Source organism: Sarcophilus harrisii, chromosome X (genome assembly GCF_902635505.1).
Source record: "Sarcophilus harrisii chromosome X, mSarHar1.11, whole genome shotgun sequence".
NCBI classification, from domain to species: domain Eukaryota; kingdom Metazoa; phylum Chordata; class Mammalia; order Dasyuromorphia; family Dasyuridae; genus Sarcophilus; species Sarcophilus harrisii.
The window spans coordinates 33,739,638-33,762,462 of record NC_045432.1 but is presented as its reverse complement, the minus strand read 5'-3'; the positions used below and the strand labels follow the sequence as shown (position 1 = coordinate 33,762,462).

The following is a 22,825-nucleotide window of genomic DNA, read 5'->3' as shown; positions in this document are numbered from 1 at the left end:
AAAAAGACTTGTGCTTTTTTATGTTGGGAAGGAGGTGGGAAGGGAGTGGAGCAACCCAGAGTTCCCCGGACTTCTGACATTTTTGATCAATAACGTAATCCTCTGGTTATTTCCTGTGAGCTTTGTCTATCTTTAGAACCAGATTAAATCTCACCTTTTGGCTCTAAAGCAAGGAGACCATCTTCTGTCCATTTCAACAAAATAATTAGAGGATTAATTGGGGCAGCTAGTTGGCACAGTGGATAGAGCACCAACCCTGAAGTCAGGAGGACCTGAGTTAAAATCTGGCCTCAGACACTTAACATTTCCTAGTTGTGTGACCCTGGGCAAGTCACTTAATTCTATTGTCTCAGCAAAAAGAAAAAAGAATTAATAAAGTTAAATTGACAAATGAAAGAAATTAATAAACACTCATGTATGCTGGTGGGGGGCAGGTAGGTAATACTTAAGTAGATGAGAGTACAGGGTTTGGAATCAGAAGGACTCCTCATTATGAGTTCAGATGTGGCCTGAGATGCTACCTGTGTGATTCCAGGCGAGTCATTTTACCCCGTTTGCTTCAGCTTCCTGATTTGTAAAATCAGCTAGAGAAGGAAATTACAAACCACTTCTCCAGTATTTAGGTGACGAAAACCCCAAATGGAGTCACAGGTTCCAAAATGATTGAAAAATGACCGAACAACCACTGAGTCTGTTGGGTCTCTGGAGATTAAATGACAGAAAAAGAAAATGGTCCTCAATGAGCTTCTGTTCTGTGGGGAGCTGTTCACCATTTATAAAACATTATCAAGTGGAAAAAGACTTGAAAAAACACAGTTTGCAGCTGCAGGGGTCAGTGAGATGGCCAACTATTTGAGGAACATTAGAACTTTTGCTCTGTGGCAGTAAGGGCTAAGCTGAGAATGCAGAACCTGAATTTGTAGTGAATTTATAAAGTGGTGTGACTTTTCCAGCCTCATTTGTCAGTCAGTCAGTCAGTAAACATTTATTTATTATCTGCTGTATGCAAAGCACTGTGCTAGGCACCTCAGCAGGATGAGTGGAATATGGGGAGTGATACAGCCCAGAGGTAGTATTAAGATAAAGAAACAAGGCACTGCTGGGGGTAGAGTTGAATTGGACAACTGTAGAGTCAAAATTTCGAAGGGTTACAGTAAAGTGAGGCTAGAATAGAGTTGCTGATCTGGGAGGAGAGATCGAGAGGTAGTCCAACTGAGGTGGTGTGATGTAATGTGCCGGATTCATTGTCCTGATTTAGGGGTAGGAAGAGTTGTTTGAATCTTGCCCTTAAAACTAGCTGTGAGCCAGTGGCCAAGTCACTTTATCCCTCTGACTTTTTTCCCCTCACTTGTAAAATGAGGATAATCAGAGTTATTGTGAAGCTCCAAAGAGAGAATGTTTATAAGCAATGTGTAAACCTTACAGCGTTTTGTAAAGGCCTAGTCACTTAATGGCTGCTTGCCTCAGTTTTCTTATCTGTAATATGGGGATAATAATAGTACCTACTTCTCAGGATTGCTGTTAGCATCAAATGATAATAACTGTAAAGTGCTTAGCCTCGCTCTTAGTAAGTGCTATACAAATCTTGGCTATTATTATTGTTGATAATAACAGCAACAGCTTAGGGCAAAGATGAAGCATACTTTTAGGAGTGAAGAGGAGGTAGAGATAGAAGAATAGTGGGGCAAGAAGAAAAAGGAATTTCAGCATTTAAGTCTATGGAGAAAAGACCCTAGTTTTTGGAATAAGAACTCAGTATTTGATAAAAAATTGCTGGGGAAATTGGAAATTAGGCTTTGACCCAACCCTAACACCCCATATCAAGAAAAGATGGAATTGGGTTCATGATTTAGATAAAAAGAGTGGATAATATAAGCAAATTAGAAGAACAAAGCATAGAACGTTTATGGGGAGAACAGTTGGAGTGATGGTTGGTCTAAGATAAGATCATCCCTGTGGATGATCTTAGTAGTGTCAAGTTGATAGCTTGGGAGTTGAGGTTGGGTGGTGTGGAAGGCCAAGGGTGTCTGAAGGGAAATACATGTGTGTTTTAAGGTGATCTGGAGGCAGGTAGATGACAGCCTCAAGGACTTAGACTGGATGATGTGGTAAAGACCTCCCGCTTGGAGGTGTGGAGAAGGGTATGGACAGCTAAAGGGGTTATGAATTATATTTTCCAGCTGATTGTAATCCTTGCCCCATTCCCTTCTTTCTCTTGATTTCAAAGGATGCTTGATAAACTCCATCAATGATGTGGGCCATAGTCTTTACCCTTTGTATCTCTTATTCTTTTCATAATTGTAACACTTCCACCAAACCAGTATCTTCCTAGAGTTCCCTTGACATTCAGAATTCACTCACTGAGTTCATCTCCTAAATGGAAGATTCCTTTTATATCAGTATCTCAAGAGATCCCACTCCATTGGAGTATCCTACTAGCCCTGTTCAAACAGAGATTCTTGGGAAGTTGAAGATTATGAAGCACCGTTTACAACTTTTTCATCAGATTTGATTTGATTCCCTCTCGTTTCATACATCTTTGTATGTTGCCTTTTCTAAGTATGTTGGGAAACGCTTAAATACCTGCTTTTTGTTTGGGATCTAGGTCAGCATGATGGAGTTTATAGAGCCTCCTAAGCGAGAACGCAAAGCTAGTTATGCGGTGGATGCCTATTTCAGGGATGCTTTACGGGTTTCTGAGCCAAAGGTTCCAAAGGTAAGTGAAGCTCTCTGTATTGTGACTGTGGCTTGGTCTCAAGTAGAACAGGGCACACCACCAGCCGTATCATGCTCCTCTGAGTTGGACGGCAACTGTGCCCCCAAATGCCTGCTCTGACACACCTTTGAGAGGGGGGAAATGGAATCCTGTCTTTCAACACAAGTGTTAAAATGTGGTCATTCATACATGATAATTTTTTTTGTCCTATTTTTTTTAAAATAAAACAAAGTATCATTTTGTAATTTTTTTCACATGAATGCATTTGTTCTCTCTCTACAGGTTCCCCGACCACCGAAACAACCCCACATTCAAGATTTTCAATTCTTTCCACCACGTTTATTTGAGCTTCTGGAAAAAGAACTCCTTTATTATCGGAAGACCATAGGTTACAAGGTAGTTTGTACCTCTCTATAATGCTCGTGTAGCCCTGAATTCTATTGCATTGTCAAGTTTTGGTCACTTGAATCAAGGGCAGTCTGTAAAATGAAAAGGAGATTTAAGTGGTCATGAAATTCTCCTAAATCCACGGTTTAGTTACTTAACGAGACGAATGGGATGTTCTGCAGTATCTGCACGTGATATCGATGTAGAGTTTTGTCATGACTGTGTTTACATGATCAAAGCTTCATGGAGGGATTTATGCATGTAATTAAAAGGAAGGCTATGCTTTGGGCTGAAAGCCTATATATGCAGTTTCTGTGTTTATGCTTGTGGATACTTCTTGGAGGGGGCTGCATGTTTACTGCTGGGGTCCCTTCAGTGGGAAAAATAATGAATTTATGATTTTCAGACAATTAGTCTATAGTTAGGATGTCATGAGATATTACACAGAGTAGAGGAAGGGCCCGTTTTTGAGGTGAGCTAAGTGGCCGGTAAGTCAGAATAAATCAAGTGAATTGTGTTAAGTAAGGGTCAGGCTATTTCCAGAAGTTGAGAAATAAACTAATGTATGAAGGGTAGGTATTAAAAAAACCATGTCTATGGCCATAGTAGAAATCAAAACAATAAAACTGTTGTGCATTTGTTCAAATCCTCAAGTTTATGTATATTTGTAACTTTTCTTTGTACAGTGACTCCCAGGAGGTAAGTGTTTTGATAGTTGCCAAGTGCCCAGAAATGCTCCATGTTGCCAATTTTGAGTTAAGATACAAAGGTGAAGGAAGGATTTTTAGTTGAGGCTACAATGTGAAATGTTGAAAAAGAAGTTGCCAACTAAGATGATTCAAGTATATCTATGTCCTTACTTATGTTTCAGAAAATTTCTTATCTGTCCAGGAATGGGAAACTAATTAGAGACCAGTGGAGGAAATAGTTAGTAATAGAAATCTCTTGAAACCAGAAGGATTTCATAAGATAGATTTTCAGTTTTCAAATTAGTGGGCAGAAAGGCAGTACCTCCCCTTTGGAAAACTCTGAGAGAACGAGCATAGAAGGAGCTTATAAGAAAAGGATAATAGTGAGGTGGTAAATGGAGGTGAGGGATATTTTGGGATGGTAGAAGCAGTACAATGCCAGCTGGGCCTGAACACGGAAGCCCTGTTTTTATTAAAAACTGGACCAGAGAAAAATCATCAGCTTAATAAGCAGATCTTTAGGTTTCTTCATTTCCACGGACTGGCCCAAGAGAAGTAAAGTTTTTTAAATTGCATTTTATCTTCTTAATAAAGGCAAAAAAATCTTTTCTTCCTTCTGCTCCTCCCCAAGAAAAAGAAAAACAAAATCTTTGTAACAAATGTGCTTAGAGATTGAAGGAGGTAAAGTTTGAAGGAATACTATTCACATTTTAAAAACGAATGCTTATTATGTTGATAGGTAAAGTTTGAAGGAATAAGATTCACATTTTAAAAACTAATACTTACTATGCTAATCATGAGGAAGACTTGAAAAGGAGATCTAGCATTTGACTCACGAAACTGACTCTTAGATCTCAAAGTAGGGCGGACCCATTTCAGCTTGACGTCAGATCACATGGCCTTCTGCAGCCCAAAGACACGCAAGGGCTGTGAGCATGGCAACTGTGACCTAACAAATCAGGGCTGAGATGTGCAGGGTGGGCCAAGGAACCGCTGGGAAGCAGTTAGGGAATACTGTGTAGCCAGTGACATGGTACCCCAGGCTCCTAGAGAGTGCAATTTGGCTCTCTGATGAACCTTAATAGTGCTAACAGTGGGACCCACTGAATTTTGGGTGCAGTCCTAGATTTAACTTAATTAGCTTCCTGTTCCAACTCAGCCGCACCTGATTGCCCTCCCAGCCTGGCATCCTAAGAATTGCTTTGGGGGGTTTTTCTCCCCCATTCTCTGGCTTCTTCCCTTCCCTCTCCTCAATGGCTCGTATGTGGGATGGTGTCTGCTGTTGCCCGGGGAGTTGGTGTTGAGGAAGAATGGAAAGCAGGACAAGAGTGGGAAGTGGAGGGGGAAGGAGGAGTTGAATATTGGAGGCTCCTGCTGCTGCTCTCTCCTTTCCTTCTCTGCCTGAAAAGTTAATTGGCAAGAGAGAAGAGGGGAGAGCAGGGCTTTCTGCCACTATTCGCCCCCCCTCCTCCCTGCTTTGTACCCTCTTCTACAGTCCTAAGAAGCTTTGGCTTTCTTTTCTGCTCTAATGAGTTCCCCTGTTTCACCAGCAGCTTGGAGCTGAGGGAATTCCCACTGCTGGGGTCACATTAGAGAGAGATGTGCGCTTGGCATCCCAAGTCGGAACTTAGAATGCATTTCCCCATAGAAACGAGGTTATAAACAGTGGTTCAGTTCTGTAGTCATGGCTGAGTTTGTTGGCCCGGAATGGGAACCTAAGCCCCATTTATCACATCGTTTCAGTGGGAAAATACATTCTGCATTCCAAACACAATCTATGTAAGTCGAGGACTGTCTCTGTTTAGAAAAGAAAAACTAAATAGTGAAATAGAGGTTCTCTTGGCTTGAATTGCAACCACCCAGAGAGTGTGGAAAAGTCTCTTGTTGTCTGAGGGCAGCATAGACACCGCCGGGGATTGAGAGGGGCTCTTTCTCTCCCAGTCTTGAGGTGGGGGGCGGATTTGATCGGAAGATCTTACTCATCGCCAGTTTGGGTCGAGGGTTCCTGGGTAGTGACCCTTGCCAGAAACGCTTCCACTGGGCATTGAGAAACCATTTCTTCGGGCAGAAATTTTTCACTCGGGTGAGTCCCACAAAAGCCTTGCCTTTTATGTGAATGCTTAGATCTTAAGATGAAGAATTTTTTGTGTTCTTTAACTGATTTGATTAATTAAAGGCTAACCTTGATTAATTAAGAGCTAGGTATAAACATTCCAAGACAAAACATACCCTCTCCTCCTCCCAGTTTATTGGTGATCGGGGAAGAAAATGACTCTGGATTTTTCTCAAGGTGGATCAATCAGTCATTTAGCATATATGAAGTGTCTGTAATGTCCTGGATACTTTTTATAGTTTATGTGATTGAGGAGGAGTTATTCTCTGTAAATATCGAGGTGTGTGTTATTGAACTTTAATCACAAATGCCCAATAGTGTCACTTTTAGATTTGTATTTTTCTTTAATAATAATATTCTTTAATAATTAATTCTGCTGAATGCTCAGAGAACTTAAAAAAGTCCTTACCGATGGCCCAAATTTAACTGCTCAGAGGTATAGATCTTTGCATAATTCTCACTGGCCACCGTTTCAGAAATAATGTTATAATCAAGATGATGATAATCATATCCAGTATCCCAAGATGGGAGGCGTCTAGTGTCACAGAAAGAGTGCTAGACTTAGGAGACCCAGGTACATGTCTTGCCTCCGATATTTGCTGATCATGTAGTCTTGAATACATACAACCTTCCAGATTCTTATTTTTCCATCTGTAAAATGGGGATAATGATATGTGATAACTACCTCACAGGGTTGTTGTAAGGAAAGTGCTTTTTAAACCTTAAAATGTCAAACCTAAATGCAAGCTATTATTCTAATAAATGGCTCTGAGATAAAAATGCTTACTTGCGGAAATACTTGTTTCTTTCCCATTCTGGTGATATGAGCCAGTTAAAAGGATACAGAGTTAATGTGTTCCCCAAGGATTAGTTCACTCCCTCAATGATAAAAGTCAGTTCATTTTGGCTGTTATTTTTCAACTTAAAAAATGTTATAGTAAGATGATTTTATTTTGGTCTAGATCTGTGATTTTGTTTCATTGTGGGAGCCTTCCCAGTACCCATTTAAGCCATGATTTTATAATTTGGTTGCCTGAGGCAATGAGAACTTACATGACCTGCCCAGGGTCACCCAGTCAGTGTACCTGTCACAGGGTGTCGTCCTGACTGCTGATGCTGTCTCTTAGTTAATAATAGAATGTAAACCAGTGCTTCCAAAGAGCTAAATTGTGCATTGACCAGGGACCTTCAGAAGCTACCCTGACTTCTAGCACTAGTCACTGGAATCGCCAAGATCCAGCTGCTGGGAGAGGAGAATTCGGCCTCTGAAATTTCTCAGTTTATACTCCTATTGGAAACTCACTTAAATTATCTTCAGGGAAATAGAGATAGGGTTGAGATACTGAATGGGTTTGGATAGGTTCTTCTTTGGAAGTGAGGAAAATGCACCTTTGTTCTCGATCAAAATTCTTTCGGATTGAATTACCAATATTTGCTCCCCAGAGAGTTGGGGGGATGTGGCACTGTGGCTGATCAGTTTTGCAGAGGTGCAATTAAAAGGCACCTTTTCAGTGACTGTTTTCCTTTGATGTGCCATCATATCTAATCCGGCCCTCCATATATCTATGAACTACTGCCTACAACACCAATGTAGGACTAAAGACCAAAAAAGGGCCCTGTGTCTCTCCCCACCCCATAGCTCCTTATCAAATGCTGCTTAGTTTGCTGCCTCGAAATCTAAATTGTCTTCAGTTTCTTTTTAAAATCTCCTTTTTGGAGATTGTAGTTGTATGTTTTCTGGGTGCAAATGACAACATACTCACTAAAACCATCAGCAATCCCTTCAAAGTACTCTGGCTGTAACTTGCTTACCTCCAAAAGCTAAATGCTGGCAAGAAATGGATGAAGTAAAATCAGAGAATGGTCTGTTCACTTGAAATATTGAGGGAGAGATTTTTGGAGCTTGCTGAAAGCCTCAGTACTAAGTCTTCCATCAGACTTGGAGCGCCGGTTCCACATTCAGTTCTTCCAGTGTTGAGGCTCTCTGCACATCAGTAGGAGACATAGATGGTTGAGTTTTAAATGAAGTTATTAGTTTCAGAACTGCTGATGCTTTTTGTTGCAGGTTCTAGAACCCATTGTATTAAATATTCATTGTTCTCTACTTCAGTTTCATTAAGTCAAGTGGGATCTTTGATTAAATAAGGATAAGCGGTTTATTTGGCTTGATTCTTTCCCATTATGATGATTAGAATAATAATAGCTAGCATTTATATTGCGCTTTAAGGTTTGCAAAGCATTCTACTAATATTACCTCATTTTATTCTCATGGCTGACTTTTGAAGCAGATGCTCTTTTTACCTCATTTAAAAATAGAGAAATTGAGGCATGTTGAGATTATGTGATTTGATCCAGGGAGGGCCGGGACAAAGGGGGGGAAATTTTATATTATTTATTGGAAACTTTCAAAACTGTTAGTACTAGATAGCTTGACTTAAACTTTGCCTTGTAAGTGAGGGAAACCTCTATTCTTTGGGAATTACCCAAGAAAAACTTGAGTGATGAACACCATTATTTTAGATACTCATATTTTCTTGAAAATACTATGTTTTATGTCCTTGCAAGGTAGTTTATACAGCCTTCCAATTTTGGCAGTTGAGTGGCTACTTAACTAGCTGTGTTACTGTGGAGAAGTCATGTAACCCTAGCCTGCCTCAATTTCTTCACCCTTAACATGGTAGGGTTGTTTTAAATAACCTCTAAGACCCTTTCTACCTCTTAAATCCTGTGATTTCATCATCTTGTGAAAGATTTCCTTTATACAGTGTAGAAAGGGACATGTACTAAAGTAGTCGATAGGAAGTGACTGAGCATGATGGGGAAAGACTGGGTGGAGACTGGTCTGGAAAGAACCTGGGGAGGTAAAAAAGAGTGGGGAAGAAAAATAAAGCATTAGCTAGTCTATGTTTGTACAGGACCTTGAATGCCACAAGTTACCGCTTGGTCTTTTTTATTTTTTTTAAACTGGCTGTTCTTTGAGCATCTTCAGCTCACTACTTAGCAAAGCTTGTGGCTTTTACCTCCCTAGCATCTTTTCTACCCACAGAGCTCCTGGTCTGCAAACCATCCTCCATATAATTACACCTGTAGAACAGGTCTGATCATGTCTCTCATGTGCTCAGTAAACTTCAGTAGCTCCCTATTACCTATGGGATCAAATTGGCACTGAAAGCTCTTTTTAATCTGATCCCTGCCCATCATTTTAGCTGTGATATATATCATTCCTCCTCACACAACTTACTGGGCCTCCCTGCTCCTTCCTCCATCTCCACTTCTTAAAATTCCCTTTTTAAAAAAGTTTGACTCCTTTGAGGTTCAGCTCTCAGAGCACTTTTTCTGACCTTTTTTACCCCAACGTCATTGAGCCTTTGTCTCCCAAATGATCCCGGCTAGACGGGAACTTACAGTCCCTCCCAGTTAGATCTGATGCTGGTCAAGGGCGGCCTCTAATTTTTTTTGTCCAGAGCCTAGCTCAGACACTTAATAAATGCTGGTTGATTGACTGATTGATAGAAAGTGATACTATGGGAGTACAATTTGGGGAAGAACTTTGTGTAATGTATTGGGAAATGAAAATGATGGAAACTGATGAACTCAGTGCAAATTAAAATTGCTGGGTTGCCTCTCCCACGATGAGCCTTGTCCTTGAACCCCTGGCCCTACAGAAGGAGACTTTGAACATTTTGATCAGACATCAAATGTCGGATACCCCCCTCTCCCACGGTCTGGGAGATTGGGCGGCCATACCTGTTGGCTTGAAGAGAGAAGGGATTGCCAAGCCCCCTCGCTAGTTATCTTGGTTAGGGCCAAGGGTCCAGAGGCCAGTGCTCCATGTGTCCCACCCTCTCCTTTCTCAAGGCATCATGGCCGCAGCTGTTACACCATGAGTTGGCCTTCCTCATTGTGGGGCCTTATCTGTGTTTTTTTGTCCTTGTCTTTTTCTGTTTTTATCTCTTCTCCTGACCTTGTTATATATTGTTTCTTATTCTTCTTCCTAGCTCTGCCAAATGATCTCATATTTCTATCACTGACTAATTTGAATGTGTGATATTACAGGTTCTTTACTTTGTTTCTTTTCTATATAGGCAAGTTAGCTCTTTGTCCAAAGGCGTTTCATAGAACAGCTTTATATGCGAGGAGCAGAACTTAACTGTGGAAGAGAGAGGGCCATCCCATAGGGACACCCTGAATTTTGTATCCTGCTATATCCTGCTTTTTTCCTGTTCCTTTTTATTTTTGCTTGCATGTTTTTGCTGGGGCTGGTATTTTTTGGTGGTTTTTGAATCTGGGCTCAATCCTGTCCCAATAACTCATACAATATGCCGGCATGCTTTTTCGAACCTGAGTTCCCCTACACATATCAATATCTTTATTTTAAGGTAAGAATTTTAATCTTCTGAGTTATATATGCTGCTTTTTAACAAATCTGTATTAAATTTTACCATGTTTAAACTCTGGGCTCTTGGAGGGGGAAAGTAGAAAGTGGTGGAATAAGAGAGTTTTTGTTCTTAAGGAGCTTAAGATAAAAATCTAGTTGACCGCCTTTATTTTTCCCTCCAAAAATGAATGAGGACCTCTGACTCCATGGCCTGTCGGGGATTTCTAGCTCTCTACCACTGATCCCAGAAGATAAAGACATAGGTAGCTTTTAAGATAAATCAGACTGTGCTAAATTTTGTTTTAGGGTAATTGGAAACGTTTGACAAAAGAGTTGAGGGGGGGCAGTGAGGTGGTTGAGATAAGGGAAAGAAAGCTTCATGGTAAAAATGTTAATCTTCTGAATTATATGGGCTACTTTTTACAAACCTGAATTAAATTTTACCATGACTAAAGTCTGGGCTCTTGGAGGGAGAAAATAGAAAGTGGAATAAGAGAGTTTGTTCTAAAGGAGCTTAAAATAAAAATCTCGTTAACTGCCTCTATTTTTCCCTCTAAAAATGAATGAGGACCTCTGACTTTATGGCCTGTCAGGGATTTCTAGCTCTCTACCACTGATCCTAGAAGATAAAGACATAGGTAGCTTTCAAGATAAATTAGACTGTGCTAAATTTTGTTTTAGGGGAATTGGAAAAAGTTTGACAAAAGAGTCGGGGAGGAAGGGTCAGAGTGAGGTTGTTGAGATAAGTGAAAGCTTCCTGGAAGAGAGACAGTATCCAAGTTTGTTTGACTTTGAGGGTAAGTGCAAGTTGTGGGAGGAAGGGGGAGGGTCTTACATCCCAGGTGTGAATTAATATCCTAGGAACAAGAAGGGCAGGATGAGTTTTGGAAAGATGAGTGCAGCTGGATTGACTTGCATCAGGGAAAAACAGTATGTAGTATGGGGGAAGGTGAGAGATGTAGGCCCGAACTGGTTCAAGCCAAAAGCAAAAATGTTTGCGTCGGGTATAATATCGGGAAATAATAATATTTCAATGAAATTTTTTGAGACTATTATTTTATGGTAATATTTCAATTAAATTATTTGAGAATATTTTCACAATAATATTTCAATTAAATTATTTGAGAATAATTATTTTTCTACAGTAGTATTTAAATTAAATTAAAGTGAACGCTTGGACCTACAGATTTGCTTTTTTTTTTTTTTTCAAACAAAAAATTGAGAAAGTAGAGTTCTAATATATTTTTAACACGGCAGATGCTTCTTTTCATTGTGCTGTATTACATTCAGCCTTTAAAGGTCAAGTGTTTTGTTTTCATGATTCTGTGCTAAGCTTAGATGAGAGTGGTCACTTGGGTGTTAAATTAAAAAGGCCTTGTTTTCCAACTCCCCACGTCGTCATCAAACATGCATCACACCCGGAAAGTGAGCAATATGATATTCTGTGACATTCGCCTAGGAAAAAATCCCATTATAGGGGGCTTACCTGGTTCCCATAGGGAATATCATTCTGTATTCCTTAAGGACACCCTTTAGTTTTTAAGCTTTTTTTCTTTTTGACAGAAATCTTTGTGGATCTCATGGAGTGCCATCTTAAATGATGGCTCCCTTTTGTTAGATGTAGGTGTAAACTTGGCTGTCATAGATAGAGACACAGAAGTGGCTTAATGTCTTGTTATCTCACTTCAGACTGTGTGTACATGGTGACATGATGATTGTCCCTACTGTGAGTGTGGAGTCCATTCCTCTCCTTTCTCTGTTTCTGTTCTGGCTTTTTTTTTTTTAACCATCACAATGTTTGCCACTTTGCAGTGCCTTCCCCCTGCCCTCACCCTCCTTCCTGCCCTGTCCCTGCCAGCTCTGGTCCCTGCCATCTCTATGTCTGCTTCTCTCTTGGCTACTGCCGGCCCTGTCATCTCAATCCTTCCCTCTTCCATTTAGTGTTTAGACGCCATTGCTGCTGTTGGTTCCTCTGTGTCGGTTCCTCTCTGCCTTCTTCTCAACATTTTTTCCTCTCGCCTCTGCCCTCCTGTATTAAGTTTTCAAGACAGGGGTAGGGTGCTGACTAATTTTTGAAGCTGATCTGGGAACCTATGGGTAAATGCTGGCTAGCTGAGAATGGCTTGTGTGATGCTGGTATAGGGGGGACTAGGGGAAGGAAATGCCCCACTTATCACGTTCTAGGATTTCTCTATCAGAGTGTGAGAGAGAAGACCTTATATGATATCATATACATAGGAGATATAATTGATCCCACGACATAATCCAACCCGGGGCATAATGAGGTATTCTAGAATGGGCTCCCACGACATAATCCAACCCGGGGCATAATGAGGTATTCTAGAATGGGCTTTTAGTACAATCACTGTGTAGTGCATTTTAAAAAGCGATTTTCATTGGGAGAGTTTCATGACAGACAGAATGGCTTCTTTTGTAATAAATGTGGCAAAGGCTATCTCCGTGTGTTTAGACTTTATGCCGTTCATTAAGTTGGCTGTATGTCTAGAGCATAAAAAGTGAGCTTCCCAACTGTTGGTTCATTACTCTTTGCTGTGCTGATTTGTAGGCGCCAAAGAATCCCGAACTCCCCGATTCAGCTCAAGCGCAGCAGGACGAACAGAAGAAGATTGATGAAGCTGAAGCTCAAACTGCTGAGGAGATTGAAGAGAAGGAAAAGCTTCTTTCTCAAGTAAAAATTTTTATATCTCATAAGACTTGTAAACCCTTCCCTCACATAGTTTCAAGGCACACTTAGAGGCACTTAGGAAAGAAAGTACAAATGACAGAACAACTTTTCCTGACTCCAAAGGTGACAAGTGCTCAGAGGCACATTTCTAATGTTCTCTTCCAGCAGGCCTGGGGTTTTTCAGCTGCTCATATGCTATCAGTTGGATCCCAGTTAAGGCCCTCCTTGACTTAGCTTGACCCATGCAAAACCTTGCATTCCAAATTTTTCCCCTCCCTAGATGGCAAGTAATCCAATATATACAATAACCATTTTTAAAAGAGATGTTACATTTTCTTATTTATTTCAGGGTTATTTAATTATGCTAATAGGCAGTTATTATTTTTTGATATTTAAATTGCTTATGCTGATAAATAGTAATTGGCACTTCAAAACACATCCGATTCATTGATCTTTTTTTTTTTCTGGAATGATCTTGTAATAGAGATTTCTAATGTTATTTTTGCCTTAGCCTTCTTCAATTGGAGATAGAATTTTTTTCTAAGGTGATCATTGATTACTGAAAAATTATAAGTTCACAGTTAGGAAGTAGGGAATAAAATCATAATGCTTTCATGTAACTTCTTTATTCTGTGTTCCAGACAGCATAGTTGTAAAATAAGTGACAGATAATCGGAAGTTAAACTTAACAGATTTTTATAAAATAATAAGGTGGCACATCTTTAAAAAAAATTACATTTTATTGATTCCTTTTGTCATGTCTCTTGATGCCTTGTGACAAAACAAAACAATTTAGGAAAACCATATAGAACTGTGTCTTATATTCTCTACATCATTGTGCCTCAGGATGATCCCCACTCCCTGGCCATGAGGGAGGGAGCCATGTATATTTATCTCTTCGGGACATTATGATTCTTACACTTAGGAGTGATTTCCTTTTATTGATCTTTTCAGTTTCTTTGTTATAATCATGTATATATCATCTTCTTTAGCTTTTTTCGATCTGATCCAGCACTGAACAAATAATATGTGTCTCTGAATTCAGTCATTTCTTTCTACTATATTCTTACATTGTGGGGTATCTTGTTTGTTTTTTATTTTTAACCATTTGTCTTTTCTTTACCTAAGCTTGTCTTTGAATTTGTTCTTTGTGTTCATTGCCACCATTAAGTGTTGCCTGTAGAGCAGGCAGTCCAGCCTAGCTGAAGCAGCTGGATGCCCTTTAAAAAAGATAGGCAGCATGTGTCAGGTAAGTAAAATCACCACCATCGATACCTTGGTGACAGTCTCTATCCTGAGACCCTGATTGAGGACAGCCCAAGAGCCTGAGCCCCCCACGCCATCAGACTTGCTTTCAGGCTAGTGCCCACAGCCATGGTTGAGGGGAAATAGCATGTGGAAAATAGGCCCACTTTCCTCATGAACACCAATTGCAACCACTAGTCATAGAAACAGGAACCCTGAGAATGGCAGTCAAAGTTTGATGAAATTTATTTTATAAATCTGTCTGGTCTGGTTTTTCCCCTTCCTTTCCCCTCCAAACTCCCTTTTGCGGTTAACTAATAGCTTGCTTTATATTTTTTCTGATAGTAGATTGTTGAAACTCTTTCTTGTTATGTTTGGATTTTTAATATTATATAACCTCATCAATTGACTAACCAGTTTTGGATATAGTTATATGTCACAGTTTTTAATAATTTTTATTTCTTATGTGAATTTGCATGTTTCGGTTTCTGAATCATTTGTTTTCCCTCTATTTAATTTATCAGGTTAAGGATTTATTAATTTTTGTTGGTCTCTCCAAAATTTTCAACTTTCTCTGCATTTCTCTTTAAATTTACATATTTCTTCTTTTGTATTTGTTTTAGAGTTGCTAACTTGTTTATTTTCTAATCTTTTTAATTGCATGTTTTGTTGCTTAATTATCTTTGTCTATTTTGTTAATAAAAGTTTTCAGAAGTAAACAATTTTATCTGAAGATTGTTGCACTAGGTTTGCATCTTTGCTTACATTTTCTTTATTTTTATTCATTTTGGGGGGATGTGAAGTCTATTAAAAGGAGGCATTTGTTATAACTGCCCTTTTACATTTGTTTATGATTTTAAAAACTTAGCTGCTTTGTGACTTGGTACATAGACATTTGCTATTGTTATTTTCATTGTCTCTGAATGCCCTTAAGCGTAATGCAGTTTCTTGTTTGTCTCCCTTGACTTTTTCAATTTTTATTGTTTCCTTATCTGAGATCAAGATTGCAACTCTAGCTTTTTATAGTCGCCTAAAGCAGAATAGATTTTCTTCTCTCCCTTCATTTTCACCATGTATGTGTCTATATTTTTAAAATGCTTTTTTTTTTGGTAGGGAGCCAGTTCTTCTTAGGTTTAGGTTTAGGTTTTATTTTATTATCATTTCCTCTATTTTGTCTTTTTTGGGGGAAATTTAATCCATTCACATTTATGGTTATAACTGTTAAGTTTAAATTTTCTTCCGTTATTTTTTATATATTTTGTATAAATTTACATCGTTTATGTGTGCATATATGTATATATACACGATGTACCTCTTCTTTTATGTCAGCATTTAATTTAGTCTGTCCCTTTAATTTTCTTGAACCCAAAGTCTTTGAGTTTACTTTTATTATTTATTTGGTCTCTCCCTTTTATTTACTGCTTCTCTTTCCCAGTTCAGATAAGACTTCCCTTTGGAATCCTCTTAGTTTACACTTATCTAATTATTCTTCTGTTTTAAAGATTTTTAATTCTCAAAGACCTTTTCCAAGATGAGATGTTTTTCTCCCACTTTTCTCCCTCCTTACTCCTTTTAGATCTGTTCCCATTTCAGCAAGATTCATCCATTTGTTCAATCAATTTTTGAATACCTACTTACATACAAGGCTTCGTGATAGTTAAATTCGCTTGTTATTAGAAGGTAGACTATGCCTGAAAATGGGTTTTTAATTTACTGTACATTACATTGTACATTGCTAATGTGTTTTTAAGTGAATTTTAAAAAATTACATTTGTAGTTCTTCAAATTGAGTGCCCACAGGTGCTAAAGTCTAATCTGAAAGTACAGTCACAGTTTACAGCACATTGGGAACATTCACAGAAGTGAATCAAAACATTTGCCATATTTATATCTTATTTTCATTTTTTCCCCTGAACACAGAAAAATGAAGCTATGCTGTTATGCTCTTAAAAATTCTACTGGGCTTGCCCAGTTGCTATATTATGAATGAAGATTGCTGAATGCATTTGAATGGAGTAAGCTTAAGTAGTAATACAGAGGCTAAGAGGTCTCCCTAACACTCTCAGTAGCTGAATTTATTACCCAAAAAGAGAACTACTTTTTTTTTTTAAGAAAAGGGAGGAATTGGAAGGTGGGCAGAGTGGAAGCACTATGTTTTTAAGATCATCTTAAATCTTTTCTAGCTTACTTGAGCTGTTTTGCAGTCCATGATGTATTTTTAACAATTAGATTATTTTTGGAGGAAGGAGGGTGAGTACAGGAAGGTACTACAACCAGCTCCGATTAGTTGGTGAGCTGCTTGTCAGATTTTCTGTGTGAGCGAGCATTTATCTACACCTTGGAAAAAAAGTCAGGGCTTAATTTATAGTTTTGTTGATTGTTTATTCTAGAATGTGATGAAAAGAATGTTAATAACACATTAAAATTGAAAATATGTCCTGGGGCATATGCTTCTTTTCAGAGAGCCAGTTGTTAAACATTTACCCTGACTCCCCTGGATGAGTGGATATGTCAAGTTTCCCCTCTGGTGATTTCTAAGACATGTTAATTAATAGCCAAAGTGTTCTTTGTCAGCACTGAGTAGTTAAAACAGTTTATATTGTAGTATCTTTTAGTGGAGAAATTATCGAGACAGTCTGATATTTATACAACTTCCATTTTTGAGGATCCTTATGAGCACAGTTGATGTAGGTACAGTGGTTTGGAATAATACATGGATAGTGCCAAAGATTTGGGGGTTAATTCTGTTCTGTATTTTCCAGGTAGTTCTTGGACTAATCCATCCAAATCCTTAACATTCGAATGGAAAATTTTTCTAACGTGTCAACAAGCTCGATTGACTGATCAGTTTAGAAAAATTGCTGATAATTCAGCATTGCTGGGTTCTAATGAGAAAAGCTTTTATCTTGAGATTCAAACTATAAAATCAGTTTGTGGATTAGAAATATTTTTTGCAAACTGTTCCATTTTTTTGTTTTTGTATTTCTAGTGCAATGCTTGGTGCACAGTAGGAGTTTTAATCAGTGCTTGTTGTTGATTGGATGTGAGCCCTGCTATATAGAAAGTGTAGGGGTTTCTGGGAAATCCAGGCCTATTACTAGCCTTCATGCTTCCAAGTTTTTGTTTACTGCTTCTCTAAGACATTTGGCCATATTCTTCCTTTCTTCTGCTGCATACTTAACTATTTCTGGTCTAGATGGAACAGGCAGAAAATATGGACTGGACTTGAAGCATTGAGGGGACTAGTTCCATGTTACTTGTTTCTTATCTGGATATAAGCCCTCCTTCCGTATTTCTCTTCTGGGTTAGCTCTCTTCCCTCACTTTTTCCTGCCATTAAAGGGCAAAGAAAGGGATTATTGCACTTAGCAATCTGCCATAAGCAGTGGTTGCTGCCGTTGCTGCTACTTAAAAGAGCTTTTATTATCTTTCCCTGTCCTGCTGTTGTATTTTCAGTCTAATTTTAATTGTTTAAAAAATGATTTACTTAATGAGTGGTTATTTTTTTTAAGATAAAAAGCCCCCAGAAATCTGTAATGGAAAGTGCATCTGTATGAAAACTTAACACCCCGTATTCTTGCCAAGTCTCTCTATAATTTGCACGAGTGTAGCAGTATGAAGATCCTAGTTTCCTAATAGCTCATATTTCTATAACTCCTTAAGGTCAGCAAACCCCTTTATATCCATTATAACATTTGGTCCTCCCAACAATCCTGTGAGGGAGGTGCTAATAATCTGCCTATTTTGCAGGTGAGCCAAGAGTCTTCGAGAGGTTAATTCGCTTGCCCTCTCTTACAACACAAGTAGTAAATGCCTAAGGTCAGGTTCAAAGCTAGGTCTCTCTAACTGTACTGTACAGCCTGTACTCTACTGATTATGCATTTGCTATTTTTTGGTTGTTTTTTAATCATTTTCAGTTTTGTTCAACTTTATATGATCTCATTTGGGGACTTCCTTTTCTTTCTTTCTTTCTTTTTTTTTTTTTTTTGCAAAGATTACAGTGGTTTTGCCCTTTCTTCAGCTTATTTTACGGATGAGAAGCTGAGATTCAACAAGGTTAAGTGTCTTGCCCAGGATTACAAAGCTTGTGTTTGAGGCTGAATTTGAACTTGCGTTTTCCTGATTCCAACCTTATTGCTCTATTTACTCTGCCATCTAGCTGCCCATATAGTTAATACTTTGACTGTTACTGTGCAGAACTTATTGATCAGTAATAGTGCTGGGTTTGTAAGATTTTAGAGAAGAATTATTTTTCCAATAACTCTAAGGTCTTGATTGTGGAATAAAACACTATCCTATTTCTTAAATTTAAAAGGTGTTTTCAACAGTCTTCTTCATTATTAACAGTCATGTGCCAAGAGCACCAAGTCTGGTATTGGTTTATTTTTACTAGTGATGTTTTTCTTTTGGCTTCCAGGGATTTACAAACTGGAACAAACGAGATTTTTACCAGTTTATTAAAGCTAATGAGAAGTATGGGCGTGATGATTTAGATAATATTGCCCGAGAGGTGGAGGGAAAATCACCTGAGGAGGTCAATGAATATTCAGGTTTGTACATCATTTGAAACCATGTCTCAGTTAAGTTTTATTCATTTTTAAAATTTTTAAATCTTAAATAGATTTTGGCTTATCTAAAAGATCATTTTAACTTAAAGGTGTGAAACTTACACGAATGTAGAATATTAAACTATTTCCCTCTGGAGGATATGAAGCTGATTTAGAATATTTTGGCTGATACTTTTATTTTTAGCCCATCTGTGATCTCAGCAGTGAATGCAGGCTTCCCTCCAACAGTGCACATTGCAATCCGTTGGCACCCTCTCCTCCAAGTTCTCTTGAGAACCTTTCAAAGGGAATCTGCCCAGTTCCCGGAGGGTATTTCCCTAGATCTTTTAATATTATCTGGATATGGATGGGTGAACACTAGTTTACCCTTGTTACTTGATTTACCCACCTCCTTTTCTGGTGCACAGTTCTTTTTTGCTAACTTGTTGCATGCCCACAATGAGTCTGCATTGCCTTTTGAGTAACTTGTAATTTATTTAGAGCCCATGATATTCCATAGATTGATGTCATGTAGTATCACTGGAATAATACTGATGTTAAAGATGTTAAAGTAATACTGATGTTTTTCAGGGAGAAACTTGGGGTCATTTAATATAGCCGCCTAAAAATATATTCCCTGCTCAATATTGAAAGCAAGAAATGCAACCAGTTCTGCCCCAAACTTTAACCCTTGGAAGTTAGTCTAGTTTTCATTTACTCCGAGGGGATAGATCTGGACTACAGGGGGCCTGAGGTATCAATATATTTCTGGCTTGTGTTTTAATATTCAGTGATACAGTCAGTAGTAAAACCTGGGATCTCAGATGTTATATACAAATGCACAAGGGATGGGTAGTCAATAGGATAATTCTAATGCAAAGAGGTAAATCTCAGTGAGAACTTGAACAATACATACCTTATTTAGAAGGAACAGAATAAATGCTAGATATGGTGGAGTAGCATTGTATATTAAGAACTCATATGCAAGTCATGTTTCAGGGATTTACTACAGACCACATGGACAGAAGGAAAAACTAGGTATGAGTTTGTGAAACAGATCAAGCATGACACAAATTTTTATGCGGCCCCAGGTATATCGGTATGTAAAATTGGGGACATCAAACAAACATTTACTTATAATAATCATTTTTCTTGTCCACATTCAATTATGACATCCTAGCGTGGGGTCACAAGCTACAGTTTAAGAACCTTTGATCTAACCTGATTCTCTCCTGTGAAAGGGAAAAACCACTGTTGAGAAGTTCTACAGGTAAGTCTCAGATTCTGGGTAATTCATAATCCATTATACTTACCAGTCATGTCAGTAAATCACATATTCTTTTTACCCCATTAAATGCTCTCTCCTTTCCAGCCTGGTTAATGCCATCAGATCCAATTTGTCCACTTCTTGCATGTGTTTGGCACGGGTGACAAGTTCTTGTTCAAAAAGTAAATATTTCTGTCTTTCAGCTGTGTTTTGGGATCGTTGTAATGAACTACAAGATATTGAAAAAATCATGGCTCAGATTGAACGAGGAGAAGCTAAAATTCAGCGTCGGATCAGTATCAAGAAAGTTCTGGATGCCAAAGTAATATTTTTCCCTTTTGGAATCATCTAGTAATAAGGTAGTGGTTAAACTTCATTTGCCCTTTTGCACCCAAATAAACACAGTTGGTATTTGTCTTGTTTTCAGATCGCAAGATACAAGGCACCCTTCCATCAACTGCGCATTCAGTATGGCAACAACAAAGGGAAGAACTACACTGAAGAGGAGGATAGATTCCTGATTTGTATGCTCCATAAAATGGGCCTGGACAGGGAAAATGTATATGAAGAATTACGCCAGTGTGTGCGCAATGCACCTCAGTTTAGATTTGATTGGTTCATCAAATCAAGAACTGCCATGGTATGTACGCAAAAAAACAAACCTGTTGTTTGCCTGAGTTTAGAGTCTTTTGATGTTGAAATGTAGAGCGTATTTAGGGAAAAGGTACATTGTTATAAATGCTGTTCTCAATTTTACCAGATAACATATAAATGACTATAATTCAGCAAACATTTATTGAGCATGCTAGGCATCGTGCTAAATGGTGGGATGCCAAGACAGGAATGAAACAGGCCCTATTCTCAAGGAACTTAGGTATTATTTGGAGGTACAAAGGGCCATATGTAACCAGGTAAGAAATATAAAAATGTAAACAAAGTCAGTTCAGGGAGTGCAGTCAGGAAAGGCTGCTTGTGAGACATAACACTTTAGCCGAGTCTTTCTGGGATTTAGGGATTCTAAGAGGTGAAGGTGTGAGAAAAGCACGCATTTTAGGCATGGTGGACAGCCTTTGCAAAGATATGGGAGCAGGAGATGGAATGCCTTCTGGGGGAATAATAAATAGTCCACCATGAAGGAACATAGGGTGTGTGTAGGAAGCCATCATGTATAATCAGTGGAGAAAGAGAGATTAGCTCTGGATTGTGAAGTGCCAAACAGATGGGCTGTATTTTATCCTAGTGGCAGTAGGGAGTTATTGAAACTTTCTAGTAGGGGAAGGGATAGAGTCAAGTCAGAGCTCTGGGAAAATTAATTGGGCTGCTGTGGAGAGAATGTATGGGAGAGCAGAGGGACCTTGGAGGTAGGGACATCAAGTGTGAGGCTCTTGTAGTAGTCCAGTTGAGAAGGAAGAAGGTCTTGATCTTGCCTGGTGGTTATGCAATTATAATGTGAAGGATAAAAACAACAAACTGGAGAGACTGGGAGATAAGTGGAGGATAGAAAAGCCTGTTGCGCTGTGGTCCATGGTGTCATGAAGAATCAGACGTGACTGAACAACAAATGAATCAACAAGACTTAGTAACTGATGATTTCTCAGGAATACTGTGACTGGAATAATAGTAGTATCCTTGACAGAAATGGGAAAGTGAGAAAAAGGGTACAATGGTATAGAGAGGGGAGGGAAGATAGTGGGTTCCATTTTGGAGATAGTGAGTTTGAGATGTCTGTAGAATGTTGGAAATGGACTCCGTAGAGATCATGCATGGATGTTGTCAGAATAGCTGACGTTTATGTAGCACCATAGGGCCGGCAAAGCACTTTACATACAGAAGGACACATACCTAGTAAGTGTTGTTATTCCCATTTTCCCAGTGGACAAACTGCAATTCAGACGGGCTCAGTGACATAGCCGTCGTCTCATAGGCAGAAAGTATCATGGTGGCCGAGATCTGAACCTGGGTTTTGTGAGCCCCGAATGTTGTTCCTGTATAGCTGGCCTAGTAATGTCTGTCAGCCCCTAGCTGGCCATGGATTCAAAGCTTGGGGAGGGGGCATCTGTCTGAGCTGGCCTTCCTCTGGTATGGTCTGCGAGAGCTTAGGTCACCTCCATGCAATGATGTGGCGTCAGAGAAGGACTTTCATGGATGTAGTGTGTGAATAGTGGCCACAGTTTGGATTTAACTGAGATTTCTCAGGCAAAAAAAAAATAATAAGTAGAAGCCAACAACCCAAACAGTGATTCTACAGCAGCTCCTAAAATGGGACGCATTTTCCACAAATGGCTGGCTCTCTGAAGAGCCCAATCTTCGCTCCACCGTGGTAGGGATATGAAGCATTGCCTGTTTGTTTTAGAGGACACTCACTTTCCTTTGAGTGGAAGGACAAGAATCAGAGTTGTTTTGTGGCAAATACTAATTTTTAATTGAAGTTTTAGTGTCTGGGAGATTGGATCCATTTAAAAATTAAATACCTACTCACCTTTGTAGGAATACTTTTAGAGTTTACAAAGTATTTTTGTTATCATGACCCTATAAAACCACTGTTATTTAAGCATTAGCACCATTATTAGAGGAAGGGGCCTGGGGCCTGGAACATGTGGCCTCCACTTTTGTCAGCCTGTCATGCTTATGGCATGATCATAAATATATATATATATATGAATGAAAACAAAATGTAGAAATGCTTATATCTGGCTATATTTACCTACTTCTCCATCTGTCTTTCTATATTGACCTCTGTCTGTCTGTGTATTTACCTACTTCTTGATCTATCTGCCTACATCTCTGTCTTTCTCTCT

At 38.9% G+C, this 22,825-nt stretch overlaps 1 protein-coding gene across 5 annotated transcripts in view; it reads left to right on the top strand.

Moving 5' to 3' along the window:
* The window catches only part of SMARCA1 (SWI/SNF related, matrix associated, actin dependent regulator of chromatin, subfamily a, member 1), a 117,388-nt gene that overhangs the window by 77,534 nt on the left and 17,029 nt on the right, over positions 1–22,825 (top strand). For 3 of the 5 annotated variants that reach the window (XM_031945208.1, XM_031945205.1, XM_031945207.1), the window contains 6 exons: positions 2,606–2,716; positions 2,999–3,115; positions 12,850–12,972; positions 18,631–18,763; positions 20,231–20,349; positions 20,455–20,667. In XM_031945208.1, the coding sequence (XP_031801068.1) occupies positions 2,606–2,716; positions 2,999–3,115; positions 12,850–12,972; positions 18,631–18,763; positions 20,231–20,349; positions 20,455–20,667 (816 nt within the window). The remainder of the gene's footprint in view (positions 1–2,605; positions 2,717–2,998; positions 3,116–12,849; positions 12,973–18,630; positions 18,764–20,230; positions 20,350–20,454; positions 20,668–22,825) is intronic. The other 2 variants (XM_031945209.1, XM_031945206.1) reach the window with 1 other exon arrangement.